Genomic DNA, 20,774 nt, shown 5'->3' with positions numbered 1-20,774 from the left:
TCAGCTAAGGTTCTGTAACTGCCACCAGCAACATGACTTGAGCCCTGAGGGAACAGTTTCGGTGCCTACACATTGCCACCTATATGAAGGCTTAGCAATGACATGGACCCTCAGAGCGTGCATAGCCACAGTTCCTGCAAGCCCTTGCCACAGACACCATCTGGAAGCTACCTTGCACCTGACTGGCACAGCACATCCCATCTTCAGAATACAATGATCTGAGTCAGTGCTAAAACATCCTCCAAGGCTGTCCCAATTATTTAAAGCCATAATGTGACATAAATAACAAATTTGGATTTCTAGACCTTTTAGTCTTTAGCTGCCCCAGGAATGCACTGCCACAAGATTACTTGCTAGAAATTACTTTGGGGCAGTAAACTTTCAAGCAGAGATGGAATCTGTATTTGAAAAGGACCTGGCCCCAAACCAGTTCCTAATGTGGCAAAGAGTGCAATTATCCTGATGAAAGGTTAGGGATGCTTGTGCTACAGCTGGTTCATCAAGTAATGCTGAATGATGGATATAATTAAATGGTGTGCAGCAGAGTGGAATGTGTGCTACAATGAACCATTTACAGCATCATCCCCTTCGATCAGCCTGGAACTACAGAAGCGCAGTCACAAACACAGTCAAGGGAATTCAGCACCACTATTTATAGAGAGGGAGATTCAGAAATATCATATAAATACATTGCGACTAATAGTGCTGTGCAGGATAAGCAGAAATTAAGTCTTCAACTGTAATAAGGTGCAACGGTAAAAGCCAGCTAGCCACAAATTCTACGTGGGACTGCACAGCAAAATACAGGTCTCAAATTTCTGCAGCACGAGGTCAAAGCTTCCACAATATCTCAAGATCTAAAGGTTTGACTAGTTGGCACTACTCAGGACTATTAAAAAAACACACAAACCACCAACTAGGGAGAAAGAGCCAACTTCTGCAGCACATCCCAAGGGACAAAGCATGCACAGAAGTGCACTACTCTCTTCTGATCCACCCAAGCTCTGCAGCACTAAGCATGCACACAGGAATTGCTTTTGGTCTAAAGAGACATGAGAGCTGAGCCAGGCCTTCTCTGCTGTGTTTACAGACTGATGAAGTGGGGTTTGTTCCCTGCAGAAGAGAAGGAAGGTGAAGGAGCCTCTTAAGCAACTCCCATGTAAGGGAGCATGCTGGAAGATCTTAGCCTCATGCTTCCCACCTCTGTCCTGCAACCACCCTCCTCCATCCCACAGCTCCCTAAGCCTGTTAACTGGAGCACCAGCATGTGGCATGGTCTTGGGGACTTCACTGAGTGACAGCAGCAGGCAGACAGAGCAACACTGGATGTCTCTGTACAGGTTAATACAGTATTTCCCATCATAAAATCCCAGGGAGCGAGGCAGCTTGTGGCCAGCTGGCTCTTACCTTGCACAATGATTCTGGGGAAAAAGGAGTTTCCACTGGAAAGGAAGAGGAAGTTGGGACTGTACAACTGTGCCACCCTTGTTCTGTAACCACAGTGGGTTACTACTGCATTTTATTTATATAGAAGCACTTGTAAAAAAGTATAATAGCTGTTGTTCCAAAGCAGCTTTAATTCTGTTGCAAAGTACTTCATTCAAATCAGCCCTTCAGCTCATTCACATGCAGTAATCCTGAATAAAAAATGTCAGTGCATAATTTAATACTGAGACAAGACCAGAATTTATGTATAAATTGGTTGAAAAATCTTTAATATCAAATACCACTCAACTCTTACATTTTTAGCCCTATTTTGGAGGAAAAGAGTTAATCTATTCATCTATTCCTCTCCTTTCTATTTCAATATCACCACTAAAAAACTGAATCAGAACAACGTTTTTGCTTACCCTTTAATCGCCCTTTGGTTCACAACTATTTAAAAGTGATTTGGGAAAGGTATAATAGCCCATGCTATTGTTTCATCTTCACTTTGAACTGCCATCAGGTTTTATTTTGCAGTTGTTTTATTCTAAGTGGTATCCTGAAATCTAAACAAAAAAGTGCCTTAATGGCAATTTCAACAGATTTTTCATTTCCTGAGAGAATTCAGCATGGTCACAAAGGGAGAGCGTGTTTAAAATGCAGTGCTATAACAGGAATGCTTCTCTCTATCAAGCAGTTTTAGCTCTTGGAATTTGATAATGATTTTACTGAACTTTCTAAAAAATAAAAAATAAAATCCAAAAACCCAGCTGAAGAGAGCTTAAAGAGTTTCTGCTCTTCACCCCAGGTAAACACCACAAGGACCTGTTTCTCTGCAGCTTCTGTTATCCACCTCACAATTAAATCCACAGAGTAAAAGCTGCTTGAAGCAAAGCTGCAGGAGAGCGAGCACACAGGAAAGTCAGTCATACCTGGAATTTCCCTAACGACCAACGTTCCACTACACCCTCAAACCCCAGTGGAGCTTCTTGCCCAGGAACACAATGAGCAGCTGAGTACTATGGGAAGGGCTTGCCAGCATGGGACAGCTAGTGGGGAATTCTGCTAACCATGGATTTATAGTAAAAGAGTGATTCTGCAAGAAGGACCCTTTTTTTGACTTGGTTACCTCAGACTATATGTCCACAAAGACAAGTTGTAAGTTAAAACCAGGTTTTATAAGTAGCCCTGGAGCTGTGAAGGAAAAATAGCTGATCTGGCAAGATCCCTGCTCAATGCCTAGCTTCCTCAGCCCCAGCACATCAGTTACCCTTACAAAAATACTATTGTAGATATTATTCCAGCAATCCTGAAGACAAAAGATATAGCTGTGTTGCCTAGGAACCGCTGGTGCATAATATCACATTTGTATTGGTTTTGTTTACAGATACTGTTATTGTTTATAGATCAGACTGAATGGTGTCCAGTGAAGAGTCACATTTAACTCTCTTTTAGGAGACAGACTTTTTTTCTTAGTCATAAATAAGTAAAAAAGAAATTGCATGCAGAAAGCAAATGGCAAACAGATGAAAACCCTTTGGCTCTTCGCTGGAGAAGCTCCCTGTGACAGTGCCAGAGCCAAGACAGAAGAGAAGAGGATACCAGCCAGCCAGCCCAGCAAGTGCCCAGATGCTGCAATGCCCATCAAACTGTAAAGCTTGGCATCTGGGGCTTTCATCTGCCAGGCGGTCCTCTGAGTGGTCTCAGACGCTGGCTCAGAAGCTTCAGTTCACATAGGAGATGAAGGGCTGAATGTTTAGCATGGTAATCAACAAGATAATGTGCTGCCAAGTACAAGGGTACTTTGAGTAATACCACTATTCTAAAAATGGGATTTATTGGTGCATCTTTAATCTGCATGCACTGTAGAGATGCCTGGATAGCCAAACCAGTCTCCAATCTGGGGTGCATTTATTTCTGCTACCAGACTGAGGTTGCTATGGAGAACTTTTCAGAAGTACTAAATATCCAAAAAAGTTACTAAGAGCTGCAGATGTCACAATTCTCCAAAAGCAAAAGCTGGTTTATAGCCTTAAACCCAGGAGGAGAGGTGGAGAAAGAGTAACCTCAGCTGCTGTGGCTGCACAGAGAAAGGGTGGATCTTCCATCACTAACATCTGCCAGGTTAAAGAAAACACTATGTTATGTTAACACCAGATGTAAATAAAATTTTTAAGCCACAATAATTCCATCATTTCACCCCACCCATTTGTGACCATGTACAACACCACTGTTTTGCCAACCAGTGATAAATTAACAGTAAAACAGAGACATGGGATAACAAACCAAGAAGATAACCTTCAAAATATATATATATATCTAAAGCAAATGTGCTGGCAAAGTGAGGAAAGAGGAGGAGAAAAAGGTTATTTGAGGGATTTAAGAAAGAAGCACATCTGAAATTCTCAGAGAATGCAGATTCAAGGAAAACACTGATAAAGTTCTTTTTGGACAGGAAAAAAGATTCCCTGTGAAGCATTAAGAGTGGATTGATGTCTGGCTTGCCAGATAAAGATATTCTAAGCAAACAAAACCACATACAATGTCAGCAACAATATTGAGATAAAAACCTCGGGCACTGGCATCTTAACAGATGATGTACTGCAAAAGTTACCTGCGCTGCACTCCCATCTAGATGTATAGATATGATTTACCAGTGCTTCAGTTCAGGATAACATTCAAAAGGGCACTTAAAAGAATGCTGTATTATTTGCTAGTGCCCAGTACATTATTCTAGTGGCAAGGCCTACATTTCAGAGCAGCATTGCAGCAGGTGGCTTCGTATGGTGTGTGTAAGGTCAAATCCAGTCCTGGAAAGCCGGTATTCTTTATACAGGCTTTCGTGTTCAGCACCAGCTTATGTATTGCCAAGAAGGAAATATCTGTAAGAGACAGCTCTAATGTTTGAATCTCAGTGAGACATAGAATTGTTAAATAAAGTCAAGGTAAATTGTTGCCAAGTCAGTGACAGAGAGAGAGAACTGCCTTTTGAGCCAATGGTTCTGGTGATCCTATTTGTCATTACACAGATTCTACCAGTCCTGTTGGCTTTGGGATTTCTAAGTTCATTACCATCAAGAGGGCACAACTAGGTCTCAGACTTTCTCAGAAAGCTAGACCACTGTATGTGAAAGCTGAGTTCTTTGTTTCAGTTCTAAGAGACTTTCCTGCATTTCTAATATTACAATTGAAGCCTGCACATTGCAAAACTGAGAAGTTTTGCAAAACTAGATGGACAGCTTGAGCCTGAATTACTCACTCCATGTAAACTGTATTCTTTTGCTTTCTTCTCCCAGTAACCTGTTTCAAAAGCTCTGTCATTTGGTCAACTGCCCAGATGAAGTCTGGGCAGGTCATGGTAAATTTGACAGAGTAAAGATCAACCTTGATGTAGTTTATGTAGAGTGGTAGTCACCCATGGTTTGCAGGGCCAGTGGCTAAAACAAGGAAATTGCTGTTCTCCCAGTTCTAGCACCTGAAAAGATAACTTGAAAAAGTGTTGAAGCATTTTTCCCAAAGGTTGATCTTCTTTCTAAAACCTGTTGGTTATAATTATTTCCACCTGCCACTAGAATGAAAACCTGTAGACCTATTGCCTCCACTCCCATCTTTTCACTCTTGGCAAACACTTTGCTGCCCAGGGACCTCATTCAGAAGTCATCACTTAAGTTACATATTAACCAATATTTCATCTGTCTCCTCACTGAGGAGAAGAATTTTAAATAATTAGTTTTCCTCACAGCCACTTTGTCTTTACTTTCCTTTGTCAATATGCAAAGGCAGCAGCCCCAGTATAGCCCCACTGCAGGACCTGGCCATGTAAATTATTAGAGATGAAAGCTGTGAAGATGATAGATGAGTGAAAGGACAGCTTTATCACTACTAGGCTGTCTACCATATTCAGATTTGGCATTAGTTCAAATAAAACTGTTGATTTTCGGTGGTTATCTTCGCTAATAACTCTCCTAAAGAGTCAGGAGTGTGGCTCTGCTGGAGGAAACGCAGGACTAAAAGTCAGACTGCCTGCCTGCTGCTGGCTGACTGAGCAGGAAACACTTCAGAAAAAGGTTTACTTACTTCAAGGGGCATCCCTCAAGTTTCTAAAGAAATATTTAAATCTTTAGATGAATATGGCTATTTAGCCTTAATGTGACATTGACCATCAGAGGACAATACAATGAAACAAGAGCAGGACAGTCAATAGTTCTTTGCTAGCTCATTTTTCTTAATTTCTGAGTGTGATTCTGGTTGATAAAGATAATCTCCATAAACTACACCAAATTGGCACCTATTTAAAGGACAAGTCCCAGCCAGATCATCCCATTTACTCCCTGAAGGCTGCAGCCTCCCTTCCCCAGGTGCTATTTGTACTATGATGCACGTTTCATTGAAGTTGCAGATCAAAACCTCTATTGAATGAGTCTTCACAACACAGGATTTTATGGAAAATACAGCTATGCAACCTCTACCCTAAACCAGTGCCAAACAGCAAGACACAAGTAGTTTATCAAGTAGTTTCACTGGATTTCTTTTAAGGTCCTTTGTTATACCTGATTGCTCACAACAAAACGTAGTTATAGCTGCATTCCTGGCTCCATCAATAAGCCACTTGATTTCCTTACTATTCTGAAGCACTTCCCAAGCTTCTGCTAATAATTTTGCTTGACCTTTATTAAAGACCAAGCATTAGCTGGCAATTATATTTGGTGATCCGTTTGGTGATTGGCACTCAGTGATTTACTGTAAATTATAAATAGTTCAAATGTTTCATTATGTTTATTCTTTATACAAGCTTTGTGGCCAGGTAAGCACTGACATGACATTCACTGTTAAATGATCTCATTAAACTTCTTAATTTAAGTGGTGCAACACTTCACCTGACACATTATCCAAGGACTCCTGCAATGCACATTAAACATTCAGCATCAATAGATGCTCTACCATAGTTCACCTTGTTGGGAGTGAAATTTCAGTCCCTGAACATAAGGTTGACTACCTGATGCTGTTGTCAGAGACAATAAATAATGCAAATAAATACCCATGTAAAGTAAGAGGTTAAAGACATCAATAGCCTTCCACAGAGTTTTGAAAAAGGCTTTCAAAACAAAAGACTTTAAATCATGAAAAAATGCCATTGAAATTAAAAAAGTTAAAGAAAAGCAAGGAAGGTGCTGGTTTCTTTTGTTTATGAATGCAACTGACTGTGAGAGATGATTTGTTGAGAACCCTGAAAGTATGTGCCCTTTTTTTATTCACAACCCCCATGCAAAAGGAAGAGCAGTCACACAACCTCCCACCTCAGAGTTGCTTGTAGAGGTCTGTCTTTCACATTTCATCCCTCATTTTCCTGCTGAGAATGTTTAACAGAGCTGAATCGAGTCAAGCTTGGATAATGCATGACATCACTTCACTTAGGCCAATAACTAGCATATTGCCTCATGACTAAAGAGAAACACAGTATTGCTGTTGGAGGCACCTTTATGTCCAGACTGTTTGCCAACAATTTCTACTGCAGTAACAACCAGAAGCACATGGATTAGGACCTCCTTTGTGCTAGGTGCTCGACCTACAGACTCCACAAACTACACATGAAGGCATAAGGAAGAATAGTACGGGTATCTGAATTTATTTTTTTTACACATTTTTAATTGTCTCCCTCCCAAAATTAATGTTTCTAATATTTTTCTTCCCCTGTCTTTATATAGTATGATCCTTGACATCTGCTTCTGGATGTCTCTTCTGAAGGATGAAGGGCTCCTAGCAATTGTAATGTAGCCTGTGAACATATCAGATTGCTCCCTAGACAGATTTAAGCTTCATCATATAGTATTAACCCCACATACTGAATGTGTTTTTCTGACTTATAAGACTGGATTATCTTTTATTATCAGAAGAGAAGCAGTAAAGGTTTCAGTGTTACAGATGGAATGGCAGATGGGAAGTGAAAGCTTAATGTGAAGCAGCTCTGGATAAAAAATATTAATCCACAAAATTCATATGTTCTTAGGCAGGGAAACCTAGCAAAAACCACTGCAATACGACTAACCAGTGATTGAAGTGTAAACTGCCCCTAGCCCATTATCTGACAAATCATGGCATGAGTTCTAAAAGAATAAAAAAAACCCCTCAAACACTATTTTTACTATTTCCTGGAAAAACAATCAACTCTCTATGGGGTATGCAGAGAGGCAATGCTTTCCTAAAGATTCTATAGAATATTAATTTATAGCACCTCCACTATGAAAATGAAATGGATCCATATATATTGATGAGATAACATTTTCCAGGGTTTATAGCTGTAATATTCCATCTTCAAAAAGATTTAACAGTACCCATAAGTCACTGTCATTAAAGTTGTACCAATGAAAAAAGGCTTTTTACTTTTCCTTGAAGTGCATGGTGTGGAGAGGAAGCACATTTCCATCAGTTCTGGTAACAGAATACTTTGACAGAAAGGGAAGCGAGCACTTCAGATGCCTGCCTAGCTGCTGAGAGCCCACCACGCAGCTCTGAGAGCGGCTGCAATGGAGAAGCGTGACCTTCAAGAATTTCCCCCATGAAGAAACAAGTGCCTGGAATTCTTCCAGTTGAATGGCACTTGTTTAGAGTTGAGTGACTGCAAGATCCCATAGCATTATTACAAAGAATCCATTAACACTGAACTGACTACAGTCTACTCAACAAATCCTGTGACTGTTTACAGCCATGTCTGTAAGTGACTGATCCCATCTGGCCTTGTGGTTTAACCTGTTCCACATGGAACCAAGAGCAGTCGAGACCACCACAGGTCATGGCCTCAGCATTACATAATGTTTAGGGTGGACTCAACACCACAGAAGGGTAACAGGATACATCTGTTGGAACTAGTCTATAATTATGCTAGACCTCCAGCAATTATTCTCCCACAATTTATCTTACTTGATTCAAAGTGCCATCAACTACCTCCTCCAAACTGGTCTTGCAATAGTCTACCTTTTACCATCAGTGCAGTATTCCTCACCGGGAAAGTGAACAATAGGGAATAACAAGCTACCTTTTCCCAAAACTCAGGAGATACACAGAGAACTACATACTCTTCCTTATAAGCAAGAGAATATGTCAAAACTGTTAGGTCTTTTCCTGTTGGACACCAAAAGTGTTTAAATCAGATGCAACGTGAAATGCCGATTTCTTAATTCAAATCCCCATGTTCCAATATCAATGCAGTTTCTGTGACTCTTGTGCTCTTCTCTAATTTTTGTCCCCAAACTGTGTTGCATTTCACTGACAGTGCTTAGAAATGGGCACCAGCAATAAAGCCTTCTGGCAGTTCTCAGAAAATCTTAAGGCATACGCTCATGGGTTTTTCCATTTTTCACTTCAGTGGGGATTTCTGTCTGAGTAGCAGCTTCAGGAAGGGACCCATACTTTGAGAAAGATGTTGCGGAAACTTAGCAGTGAAAGGCAGTGAAAGCATCTGATATATTTATTTTCTGAGTATTAAAAGCACATTATGTCATCATTCATCAGAAAATAGCCTAAGAAAGTTACTTCCCCTTGCATCAATTCATTTCAACATACAGGGAAAGAGAAGTCACAAGGAGAATTTCCTCTTTCCTTCTTGATATCTCATGATACAGCCTCAAACCAACAGTTTAAGGACACTTTTTTTTTAGGGGGGTGGTGTTGGGTCTTTTTTGATTTTTAGGGTGTGAGGTTTTTGTGTTGTTTTTTTGTGGGTTCTTTGTTATTTTTGGTTTGTTTTTTTTTTCAGACTATCTACTTTTGCACAATGTAGTAAACTTTATGGAATGCAGCTGTGGGGCCTGAGTATAATTTCACTTAAAGTCACAAGCCTTGTCATGTGATGGTGTGAGAAGTTCTTTGCGTGATGCCATGTGAATAAAGATATTCAGGCAATGGTTGGTGCTGAAGAGGCAACTGACTCCTATCAACTTTTTTGTCACTATCATTATTCTCACAGAAAAAGTACCAAAAAAACAAATGGGAGAGGAGAACATTATCTTCACTGAATCTATATTCATATCTTTAACATTTTCTGAGGCATCAAATCAAAGTGTTTATCAGAACCCTGGGAGGGAAGAATGCCTCCATGCTTGGGGTCTATTGTAGAGCTCCAGTACTTCCTACTACTTAACTCATCCTCTCTTGCAGGTGTCCCTTGCTGGAAAAAACAACTGAACGGAGAAGTCCCTGCTTCACCAGTACAAGGGAAAAACTAGTGCTGCTAGCCTGCTCATAGCCACAGTTCCTCCTAGGTAAGCAGCAGGCACACAGGAGTACAGTAACGTGATCATGTCCTTGGCTGAAGTGTGGCTGTCAGACCCCAGCCTCACCAAGAGGTGTCTTCTGCTGTAAGACAGAAGAAAGTGCCCCTCTGACCTCTGCTACTTGCCACACAGCACGGACAAGTCATCCCTTATATCATTCAATAGATATTTACTTTAGGAAAAAAACATGTACATTCATAAAACACTTTTGGTACCTGATTGGGTAGTCAGCAGCACTGAGGTTAATGAAGAAATCCCATGGCCAGTCATTCATCTCCATTAAGTCCCTCATGGTCTGCAGGTAGGTGGACAGAAGACTTGCTCCTCCCCAGATAGTTGCCATTCTCCAAGAAGTGACTCTCACATTTGGGTACTGGTTGGCAAACTGGAGCACTTGCCGGTGCAAATAATTGGATCTCTTTACAGGAGAAAAAAGTAATATATTCAAGTTACTCTGTCCAAAATTGTCCATCCCTGTATTCACTAACCACCAACTCTACTTCTTGACTCACTAAGTGTTGCCATTGCTTTGCCCTCGCTTACTATGGTACACAATCTTTTTTTGCTAAATGCTAATTTGGAAATGTACAGAGACCCCTGTTTAGTTCTTTTTATTACAACTAAAGTAATCACTAATCAGTATAACTAGCTCTTATTTATCATTTCTCATCAGTAGATCAGTAGAAGGGCTTTTGTAAAGGAGGTGACTGTTACTATCTCTCTTAGAGCGTGAAGTAAAGTGACTTGCCCAAGGCACCTTGGGTCAGCTCTCCATCCAGTGGGCCACTACTATCAGTCTGCATCAACTTACCAATTACTGTTAACTAAATGTACAACAGACAGACATGGATAGATACTCATATAGACACATAAGGAGAAATGAAGGCTGTTACACAGAGAAGACAACAAGAAAGAAAAGAAAAAAAAAGAAGCTCCAAACATATAACAGATGAAGAGACAAAAAGTGACATGCACACTATGCAGCAGAGGTGAAGAGAAGATAAAGAAGGTGACAAAGATGGCTAGACTGACAGATGGCAAGACAGGCAATTTATAACCAGTGATATATTACCTTGTCAACATGAATGTAATAAAAATGGTCTTTATGGTAAATAGCCTTAAACATGCGTTGGAGTTGCCGAGAAGCTCTGCCATGAACAACCAAGACAAATGCGATCCTGACTGGGTTGGCTGGCATGTATTCTACGGAGTCCTCATCCCACTGTACATTGTTGTTGGCTTTTCCTGTTCAAAAACAAAACACAGGACATCTCTGAGTGTATCCACAGGGCAGGGGTGCAGAGAGCAGTACACATTTCACCTCAGGCCTTCCTTCAAATGCAGTTTCTAAGGAGAAGTGAGAACTCACGAGGGGTGCCAGCCCACGTGCCATAACAATCATACCCATCGCCTCCATCACTGTACAGGGTCATCACCCCCTGGGCAGCAGCCATGCCAGCCTTCCCCACAGAGCCCTGCCTGTGTGCCTCAACCTGGACAAGGCTGCATCAACACAGATAAGTACCCACATGTTTATGAGTCAGATCAAGCCTCACCTGGGTACACACATTTGTATCTTCAAAGGAATCACCTCAAAGTTTCTAAGCACTGTTCAAAGTATTCAAAAATGCCAAGGCCAAATTCACCCCTGCTCCCCCAGAAATTAAACCCCTCCGTTTATCAAAAGAAGCTCCTTCCCAGGATCAGCGCAGCTCTGCTGAAAAGCTGGTGAAACTCTGTTATTTAACAGCTGCTGAAGATTATCTGGACTGATAGCATTTATTTGTAAGAGCAGATGTATCCTGGAACATTTAAATGGCAACCTGCATATCTTCATTTCGTCATGTAGGAGACAGCCGTTTGCAATCCTATTTTAAAGTTATGTTCATTTTTATTTTAACTGAGGTATTTCTGGTCTCCATTTTCTAAAGCAAACACCACAGCGTAAGGTTAAGACAGTATGTACTGATTAACTGAAGAGCTGTGAGGACATTTTTAATCAGGAATTTAAAGTGCTTTGTTTTTGGTTTGTTTAACAGCTCTTCAACTCAAAAACCTGAACACAATGTAAGAAAAATACAATTTTATCCAAAGACTGACATTCATTCTTCAGTTATACAACCTCTTGAATGCTCTGACCTTGTAAGGACCTTTCTCAACACAAATGATTTAGGAAGAACCTGAAATTCTGAATATAAGCAGAACCAGGAAGGAAAGTATCTCAAAGCTCAAAAACCCCTTCTGCCCCAATTTTCCTCTTGCATATTTTAATTTTTTTCTTTTTAAAATGAAAGGCAATATCACTGTCTGAAAAGTTACTTAGTCTTTTCCCCCCTCCCCCAAAGGTACAATTTTTCAAAGTCCTAAGATCTGAACAGTTACTTTGGATTATTTCCTCTAAAAGGTAAAGCCATTTGACAATCTTGAAAAGTCTGAACTTCTGATTATATTGAAATACATATTTAATGTTTGGAAATGCATGTGAACACAGGCAGGACTCAAACATTCATTTCCCACTACAAGTAACGGTTTGGAAATGGCCATGTATGAGCTGAACCAGCTAAAATTAGCAGGTGCAATCATGTGTGAGAATGTTAACGCACCTGCCTTCAACCACAAGCAACTCTTCAGCCAAATAGGATACTTCAAACTCAGTGCACACCTATGTTCTCAATAAATAACCAGCTCAGTTAAACTCCCTGGTCAGGCTAGCAACCACAGGTGGGACAGGACTTTAATCTGCTTTGTTTGAAGGCGATTATCTCCTCTGCCTTCCCAGAAAAACACAGAACTGGGCTTTACACTCTTTTACAGCAACTACTAATCACCTTTATTTTTTAACTCACCAGCAAAAAAGCTGTTTTTTTCCTACCTTCCCAACAAAAGCCTGGGGAGCCAATTACGTGTCCAAGTGAGTTAGAGATAAATTGATGCCATTTAGCAGATTCCAGGTGTCCAGGGCAGATATTAATTCTACTACAAGTTAGAATTCTTTAAATGACTTGAATTTGAAAGGGACTCGGGAAGAAACCCTCAGCTAACTTGGGAGTGTAAGAGATGGACCTTCTAACAGCTAACAAAAGCCTCAGGTTTGAAAGAAGCATGAAACCCTGAGGAGCTCTAGCTCAACCATCCTCTTCAACTTGTCACAGATCCTCCCTTTTTTCCTAAAAACACCGAGGAGTGTATCTGGCTAAGTCACACCCAGTTTCTGCACTAGTGCCGTCTGGGACGCCCCCATGCTCCTCCAACCTCCAGGTACCCACCATCTCAAGATTCCTTTTGCAGGTAGTGGGGACACAATAGGCTTGTGCTAGGCTGCAGGATGAACCTGAGCCTGCACCTGGGCACAGTTATCAGACAGTGTGAGTACAGCCATGAAGGCCACCGCGCCTTCCAAAACACCTCCTACAGTTATTTAAAAAACATGCTTATGTCTGTCTGATTTGATAAAAGGAACAAGAAAGAAGACATTTGCCAAGTCTGAGAAGAGATTAAGCAAGACAGAAAGACACTTTTCCCAGGTTTTGGAAACTGGAAACATATGTTGATAAAAGTCAACAATACCAAAAGCTTTCCATTTTTAAAAGTATTAATTACAAAATGAAAGTTGGACGGAGGAAAAAAGCCTTTGCATAACTCTTCTTGTTGCATCTTCTCCTTATTAAAGGGAGTAGCATGAACTCAGAAAAAACGAGACTGACTGAACATTTGCAGAGCACTGTTTCAGGTTATCTGAACAATTTGATCCCCTTAACTGTACTGAAATGCCCTTAAATAAGTGGAACACTCCTTTTGGACAAAACCATGAGAGAGAGAGATCCTGCTGCAATGGGAACATCACATCCCAAAAAAGGGATGGTTACAACATCTCCCATAACCCTCCCTTAAAGTTTCTCCTCCTCAGTAGTGCTTCTCTAGCATACTTGCTTCAAGTCAAAATCTGTTCTTTCCATCCTGGAGGTCCAGGAAAGTTGTATGTGTAAGAGGTTTACCCAGTCTCTGGAACAAGGCTCTTTGCTGGACTATTTAAGGGGCTCAAAGGCAGCCATGTGCCTATCCAGGAATATACATAGATATGGAACACTAAAGAGCCTACAAAGTCCTAGAGGCACACCGCCCCATGTGAAAGACCCTTACCTCTCTGCAGCCCTTCAAGAAACATCTATCTTCAGTAGTACTGCTCATAAACTAATGCAACGTTATTGCCTCCAGTTGTATTCAGACTACCAAGTGTGAAATTTCTAGCCCCATGAGTCACTCAACTTTAAATGGAACACCAACAACTTTTTTCAAAAAACCCTCTACCACTAATTCAGTAAGACTCAGATGAACAGCCTTAAAAAATTAGAAAAAAGTGTAAATCTCATTTCTTCTATTATTTTCAGTTTGTTTATTATGGCCATTTGCCTATGCTCAGTTCTACTGTTTCTCCTGCACAGCTGATGAACTTCCCAATGTGTGTGCTTATGGCTTTTGCACTGCAACAGGGACAGAAAAGGACTGTAAAAGAAAGGTGTTTGGAAGAACAACTGACAGGGGAATGAAGAGCAATGGCAATTACTGAAACCACCCATTTTTCTTTTAAACTGCTTTGATTTCAAGCTGATGATGTCCCATCAATGGACTCAAATATTTTTAGTGGTTTTCATTAAATTTTTAGATACCTCTCTTCTGAAATTAGTGGCTTTCTGCAATGATATGCAGAAGGTGAAGGGAATTTAAAATAGCCATATTGTGGGTCTTTTATTTAAACTAACTTGCTTTCCGTACCCACACTACCATTTATCTAACAATTACTGAGAACAAAATCCTCCTAAATTTTCACCTGAAATGCCACCTCACTTCATTGGGTTTCTCTAATAAAGTCCTGTAGTGACTTATTTTCTTTTCTGCTATTTTCCTACTTACCATGTGCTCCTTCCTTCCTTCTCTTTTAGGTTTACTTTTTAAAGTCTCATTTTTCACCTACATATTATTATGGCTTCTTTAATCCTATTCTTGGCTGCCTGAATTTTACTAAGACAAGAATAACAGAATCACAGAATAATCTAGGTTGGAAAAGACTTTGAAGATCATCCAGTCCAACCATTAACCCAACATTGACAGTTCCCAACTCCACCAGATCCCTCAGTGCTATGTTGACTCTACTCTTAAACACCTCCAGGGATGGGGACTCCACCACCTCCCTGGGCAGCCCATTCCAACACCCAACAACCCATTCTGTAAAGAAATGCTTCTAAACCTTCCCTGGCGCAATTTGAGGCCATTCCCTCTTGTCCTATAGCTTGTTATTTGGTTAGAGAGACTCATCCCCGTTCTCTGCACCCTCCTTTCAGGTAGTTGTAGAGGGCCATGAGGTCTCCCCTCAACCTCCTCTTCTTCAGACTAAACATCCCCAGTTCCCTCAGCCGCTCCCCATCAGACCTGTGCTCCAGACCCTGCACCACCTCCATTGCCCTTCTCTGGACACGCTCGAGTCATTCAATGGCCTTTTTGTAGTGAGGGGCCCAAAACTGAACACAGGAATCGAGGTGCAGCCTCACCAGTGCTGAGCATAGGGGTGAGATCCCTTCCCTGCTGGCCACACTATTTCTGACACAATCCAGGATGCCATTGGCCTTCTTGGCCCCCTGGGCACACTGCTGGCTCCTGTTCAGCCGGCTGTCAATCAGCACCCCCAGGTCCCTCTCTGACTGGCAGCTCTCCAGCCACTCCTCCCCAAGACTGTAGCGCTGCTGGGGGTTGTTGTGGCACAAGGGCAGCACCTGACATTTGGCCTTATTGAAACTTATCGAATGTTGTATTTTTTCCATCTGTCAGAATATTTGCTGCTTCTGTTCCATAACTGTTACTTCCCTGGTTTTAGCCCACAGCTGATTAGTACCCTTCATTTTGCAACCTCTTCCACTGATAAAGAACCAGCCTGGTTTGCAAATAAGATTATATTGGTAGGAAACACTGAGTTGAATACGTGCTTATTAAAAAATACCATAAGACTTGAGAGCTGTATGAAGCATGTCAAGATCTAAATAGCTCTAGCCACTGCATTTCTATAAAACTTGTGCACACCAGGTTAATGCCTGCACGTTAATGACCTTCCTCTCACATAGGAGGGCATTGCCTTCTAGGTGTTAGGACAGAAGACATAGAAGAAGATGCATCAGATTATTTCACTTATTTGATTATCACTCACTATTCAGGAGTGATAAAAATCCAGAAGGATTTTAAGACAGTACTTCTATTTGATAGCTACCCCAGTGTCACCACTACACTGACATTTGGCACATGACTCAGGGTGGTGGCCTCCACCCTCAGTTACTTCAGTCCACCAAAAAGTAGTTGCCAAGATCACCTTTCTCTCTCTGGTCTCAAATAGCCCTTGACAATATTTTCAACTCTGTTCACTTTTCTCCTTTTTGCTCACCAGGCACAGAGCAGTCACAGGCAGCTTCCTCTGTGGCACACTCTATGCTGAGCCTTCATTAACACTTGTCATCTCTCCATGTGCCATCATCTGCCTTTCCAAGAAAAATGAGTCAAGCCAACACAGGAGAATTTCCATCTTCTCCTGCACCGGTCACTTGGGGCAGTCTCAGTGGGACTGGAGCTGCACTCCATCTCATCTAAAAAGCTTCTCTGAATGTGGGCATTTCCCATCAAGTGAACTTTCCTACATGTTTAGGGAGTTCCCTTCCTCTAGGATAATTTACACAGATTAGTAAAACTTTATAAAAATTTTGTAGAAAGTAATAAAAAGCCCACAATGTTAAAACAAGGTAAAATAACAATGTGAAGAATATTATGTTACAGTTACATCTTGGGAGCACAGCTCTAGCCTTGGAAATAGCTTTGCATGTGTGAATGAGTGGGGAGAGTGAATGGAGTGTCCTCTATGGCCATCTGGCACAGATGAGACAGTACCTCTTGCCTGAGAGCACTTGTCTTAAAACTTCCTCAAAGAAGTTGTTTCATTGCTGTTTCACTATGCAATGGAAATGGTGGAAAGAAGAGTGACTTCTTATGTGCTTTGCTTCAGAGAAACTGCCACATGGAACCTCAACACAAGTGGCAGTGCCCACCCAGCTCATAACAAACATTTCCTAGACCTTGTATCAAAGCATATTTATTTTGCTATCCTAGACTGAAAACGTGGCATATTGCTCTGTGACCAAATGCCTTTCACAAACTTACTGAAAAAAGTGAAAATTGCCTTTCTGGCTTCCTGCTCAAAGCGTGACAGGACTGACATCAACACGTGTTAGCAGGAAATCCTGTACCTATTATTGCAGGTAACTGAAGAATCTCAGCTCTAGTGCAATTTCAACCTGCACTTCCTAGAGCCCAGAGAAATCAGTACTCATAATTAAGAGTTCAATCTTCAACTACTGCAGCATTACTAAATACCAGAATAATAAACATAGTGCACTCATTTTCATATTTGTTGTGGTGTCATATTATGCCCAATCATCCACCAATATAACTCAGAGAGAACTTGCTAATCTTTTACTTCTATTGCTAATTAGTGAGATCATCAGGCTTCTTTAGCAGCACAAAGCAATCTTTTAATGCATATTGTCAGCCATATTATTTTTTGTAAATCAATCCATCAACTTCTATTCTCAGCTTGGTATTGTTCTGGCTGTTCAACAGAATACCTCTGAGCAGAGATACCTGGATGCTGCTGACTTCATTTGAACACAGCTGCGTGTGTGCATTCTGCCTTGATAGCATGAATCAATGAATAGAGGACATTAGAAGAGTTATTGCTGTGTAGTTCAGCACACTATTTACTGCTATTACATCCATAAATGCAATCAGAAGCCCTTGTCATTATAGCAGGAGTACTAGCCATAATCACTCCAAAGAGGCAGAGCTCTGCAGTCCCTACTTAAATTCACACAAGCAGTCCCATTCCCTTCAGCAGGACCAACCAGCTGAGTGGTAGTTGCCGAACTCAGATTTCCACTATAAACTCCTTCTCTTCAATTGCTCACAACTCATAACAACACAGCAGGTTGAAAATTTCCAGGCTTGGCTTTTGTCTGAAAATGTTTTCCATTTTGGTTAGAGCAAAACCAGTTTTGCCTTCTTCAAATGGTGACAAGACTTAAAAACAAATATATGTTCCTTCATTTAGAAAATCCAATTTTGGTAACAGACCTACTAATAGAATTAGTTGGAGTTATATAAAAATAACAAAAAATGTCACTGAGCAATTTACCATGAGACATCAGGACCTGATGAGAAGTCTTTGTCTGAGGGCTTGATAATAGCAACATTTATCTGGAGTTATCCAGAACTCTTGCTGGAGTTAAGGCCCACTAATCTATTACAGCAAGTGCCTCATTTGCCATCAGGCTCTAGAGGGGATATTCTGTCTTCCCACAGTAGCCTCCAGTGAAGAAACCTTGCACAGGCAAGGTAACTCCTGAAGCACAGTATGTGTTAATCATACTTAGATGAAAAAGCAATCTTTCCTATGCCAGAACCTAGAAAACTATCTTTAGCAAAGTTAATACCAATTTTGGGGTGACAACTTTCATCTCCAGTCTAGGAAGCGATTCATTGCTGTGGTGGCCTTTTGCAGACATCTTTAGTGAAAGGAAAGATTTTAGGTGAGCACAATTTTCTTTTCTTAATTATTATTACTATTTATATGTAAAATGCCCACTGGTCTGTTCGCGGGGTAGAAAATCCCTCTGGCAAATAAGGGTATTCTCCAAAAAGTGGGCTGAGCAGCACGTGCATTTTGTTGAATATGTATACTGACAACCAACTGGCCACACAAAGCTCAGTGTATCACAGACATGTCCTACTCACTGCAAGGCCATCACCCGCTTTCCTGTGCCTCTAAGAAGCAGCATGAGGTGATCATGCTCAGCATTTCAGGGAATCAGCACCTCTATGTGCCAGCTGAACAGAGCACATCCAGCGCCCAGTCAAAGAGGGGCTGGGTTTCACCTCTAGCAAAGCAAACCAAGTCCTGATAAAGATAATTAACATGACCACTCATATGTATGCCTTTTTAGTGGGTTTTAACTTGCTCAGCAAAGTAGGAGAGGTGAAATCAGATGATCAGATCCCTAGGGCACAGGGATTTGAGAAGGATGCTAATGGTTTACATAATGAAACGGTGCTAGTTGTGTTCCTTAGATTTCCTTAAAATTGCTGTTACCCATACTATTTAGCTGTAAGTTAGCATTGAGCACTTTGGATAAAATTTCAGAAATCATGCTGCTATTGAAAAGTGGATATTCCACTTTTTTTCAGTAATGTTTTATCTGAACAGCCCCACTCTAGTATTTTTCATTCTCAGACTCTACCATGAATTACAGAAGCAATTTATGATCCTCTCTAAGTTCATATGATCAAGTAACTCATAAGCAAAAATCAATGCAACATAGGCGGGAAGCAGCATGACATAATTTACAAGCACTCAATGACTAGTCCATTTAACATTAAAGAGGCAGATTTCAGTAATGTTCTTTCCCATGCTGAGCAGAAGCCCTGGCTTGGAACAAAGGGGCTGCTGATGTGGACATTTTGAGTCCACTTTAATAATTTCACAGGATGACAGTATAAACTTAGAGCAGTCAGAGGAGAAAACCTACTGCCTTAGAGCTGGACAATTCCCTTCAGGAGATCACTGGAAGTTTCTCTATGTTAAGTCTGTGAACTGATAAGCAGCTCTGCATCCCTGCAGAATTTCATAAAAAAGGGAAACTCACTGTCATTAACGATTTAGGTTGAGTTCTGCTGCAACCCCTGTACTGGAGAGACTTCTATGTTGTCTATGAAGAGAAAAATAAAGTACATGAAAGAAGGAAGGTAGAAAGATAGATGACATGTGTAGAACTGTTTCATATTCACAGCTGGATCATAAGAGGATGAATTGTTTCTACCAAGTAAAAAAAATCTGTTTTGGAATTTGAAAGAAAACATTTCTTTCCTGGATTTGGCATCCTTCTGTTACAGCTACTTAACATTTGTGCTGCATGCACCACTTCCAAATCTCACTCAAGTACCCATTTGGGCAGCTATCGTCCTGTTAAACAAATCCAGAAAGACACCCTGCACCAGAAAACTTTGTTGTTTCACATGATTTGAAGAATTCATTGTAAATTAAGAAATAGAAGAACCTTGAAAACAGAGACAGAAATCTTTTGTGTCACAAAATCCATGAAAGCAGGTGGGATAACAGAGGACTGTTCAAAATCAATCTCAGTATAGAACTTCATGTTGTATGTAAGCATGCACGTATGTCTGCTGCGACAGCACATTTATATCCACTAAATTTCAAACAAAACCAGGGAGCATTTGGTTTGAAGCAGCCTGCCATATTTCAGAAAAAAAACTTTGTTCTCTATCTTGCAGTAAGTCTTGAGTAGTTACTGAAACCATTTTTATGATTTGCAAATGATGGACTAATTATCAGATACTGCTATACTGCACTTGCAACACACACTAAACTTAATTTACTATGATACTTATCTAGGCAGGCCAATAATCTCAGTAACAAGCTTGGTTTTCTGACTGTTCTAATTATGAAAATGGTAGCATTCCTGGGAGACAAATCTCAATTATTTGTAGTTTTACTGGAGTGTGTTAGCCAAGCATTTTCTCCCTTTTCCCACTGACTCTCATGAATAAATAAATAACACTCAAACGCAACAGTAAGTTAATTAATGCTGAATTAGAATGAATTTCCTAATAATAATATTTATCATATCAATTAACAGCCAATTAGCTCATCATGATCAGTGTTATCCGGGTGAATACAAAATGCCTTCTAAGTGAACATTAGGTTTTTTTTACCATATTCAGTGACATTGCTGGACTTCAGAGAGGTAATATAAAGTAGATTCAACAACAGACACAAATATTCCTTGCAAAGATATTCACTCCTCTTGCACCTTATACGTCAGTTTGACTTTTGGGAGGTAACACTCTTGGAAACCACAAAAAAAGAGAAAGACCATTATTTAGAGGTATCTGTACCACCACAGCCGTAAGAAAATGTTGTAATAAAAAGAGAGATTTTTCCAGCATGGTTCTCAGGACTAACTAGCAGCCCAT

At 40.6% G+C, this 20,774-nt stretch overlaps 1 protein-coding gene across 1 annotated transcript in view; it reads right to left on the bottom strand.

Moving 5' to 3' along the window:
• XYLT1 (xylosyltransferase 1) overlaps positions 1-20,774 on the bottom strand; it is a 234,256-nt gene that overhangs the window by 57,171 nt on the left and 156,311 nt on the right. Inside the window, exons 7-8 of the mRNA XM_026859144.1 lie at positions 10,768-10,940; positions 9,911-10,113 (exon numbers count right to left, since the gene is read on the bottom strand). Of these exons, the coding sequence (XP_026714945.1) occupies positions 9,911-10,113; positions 10,768-10,940 (376 nt within the window). The remainder of the gene's footprint in view (positions 1-9,910; positions 10,114-10,767; positions 10,941-20,774) is intronic.

Source organism: Athene cunicularia, assembly GCF_003259725.1.
Source record: "Athene cunicularia isolate RWA chromosome 14 unlocalized genomic scaffold, athCun1 chr14_part1, whole genome shotgun sequence".
NCBI classification, from domain to species: Eukaryota; Metazoa; Chordata; class Aves; order Strigiformes; family Strigidae; genus Athene; species Athene cunicularia.
The sequence above is the reverse complement of the archived record's forward strand: the minus strand, read 5'-3'. Positions and strand labels throughout refer to the sequence as shown.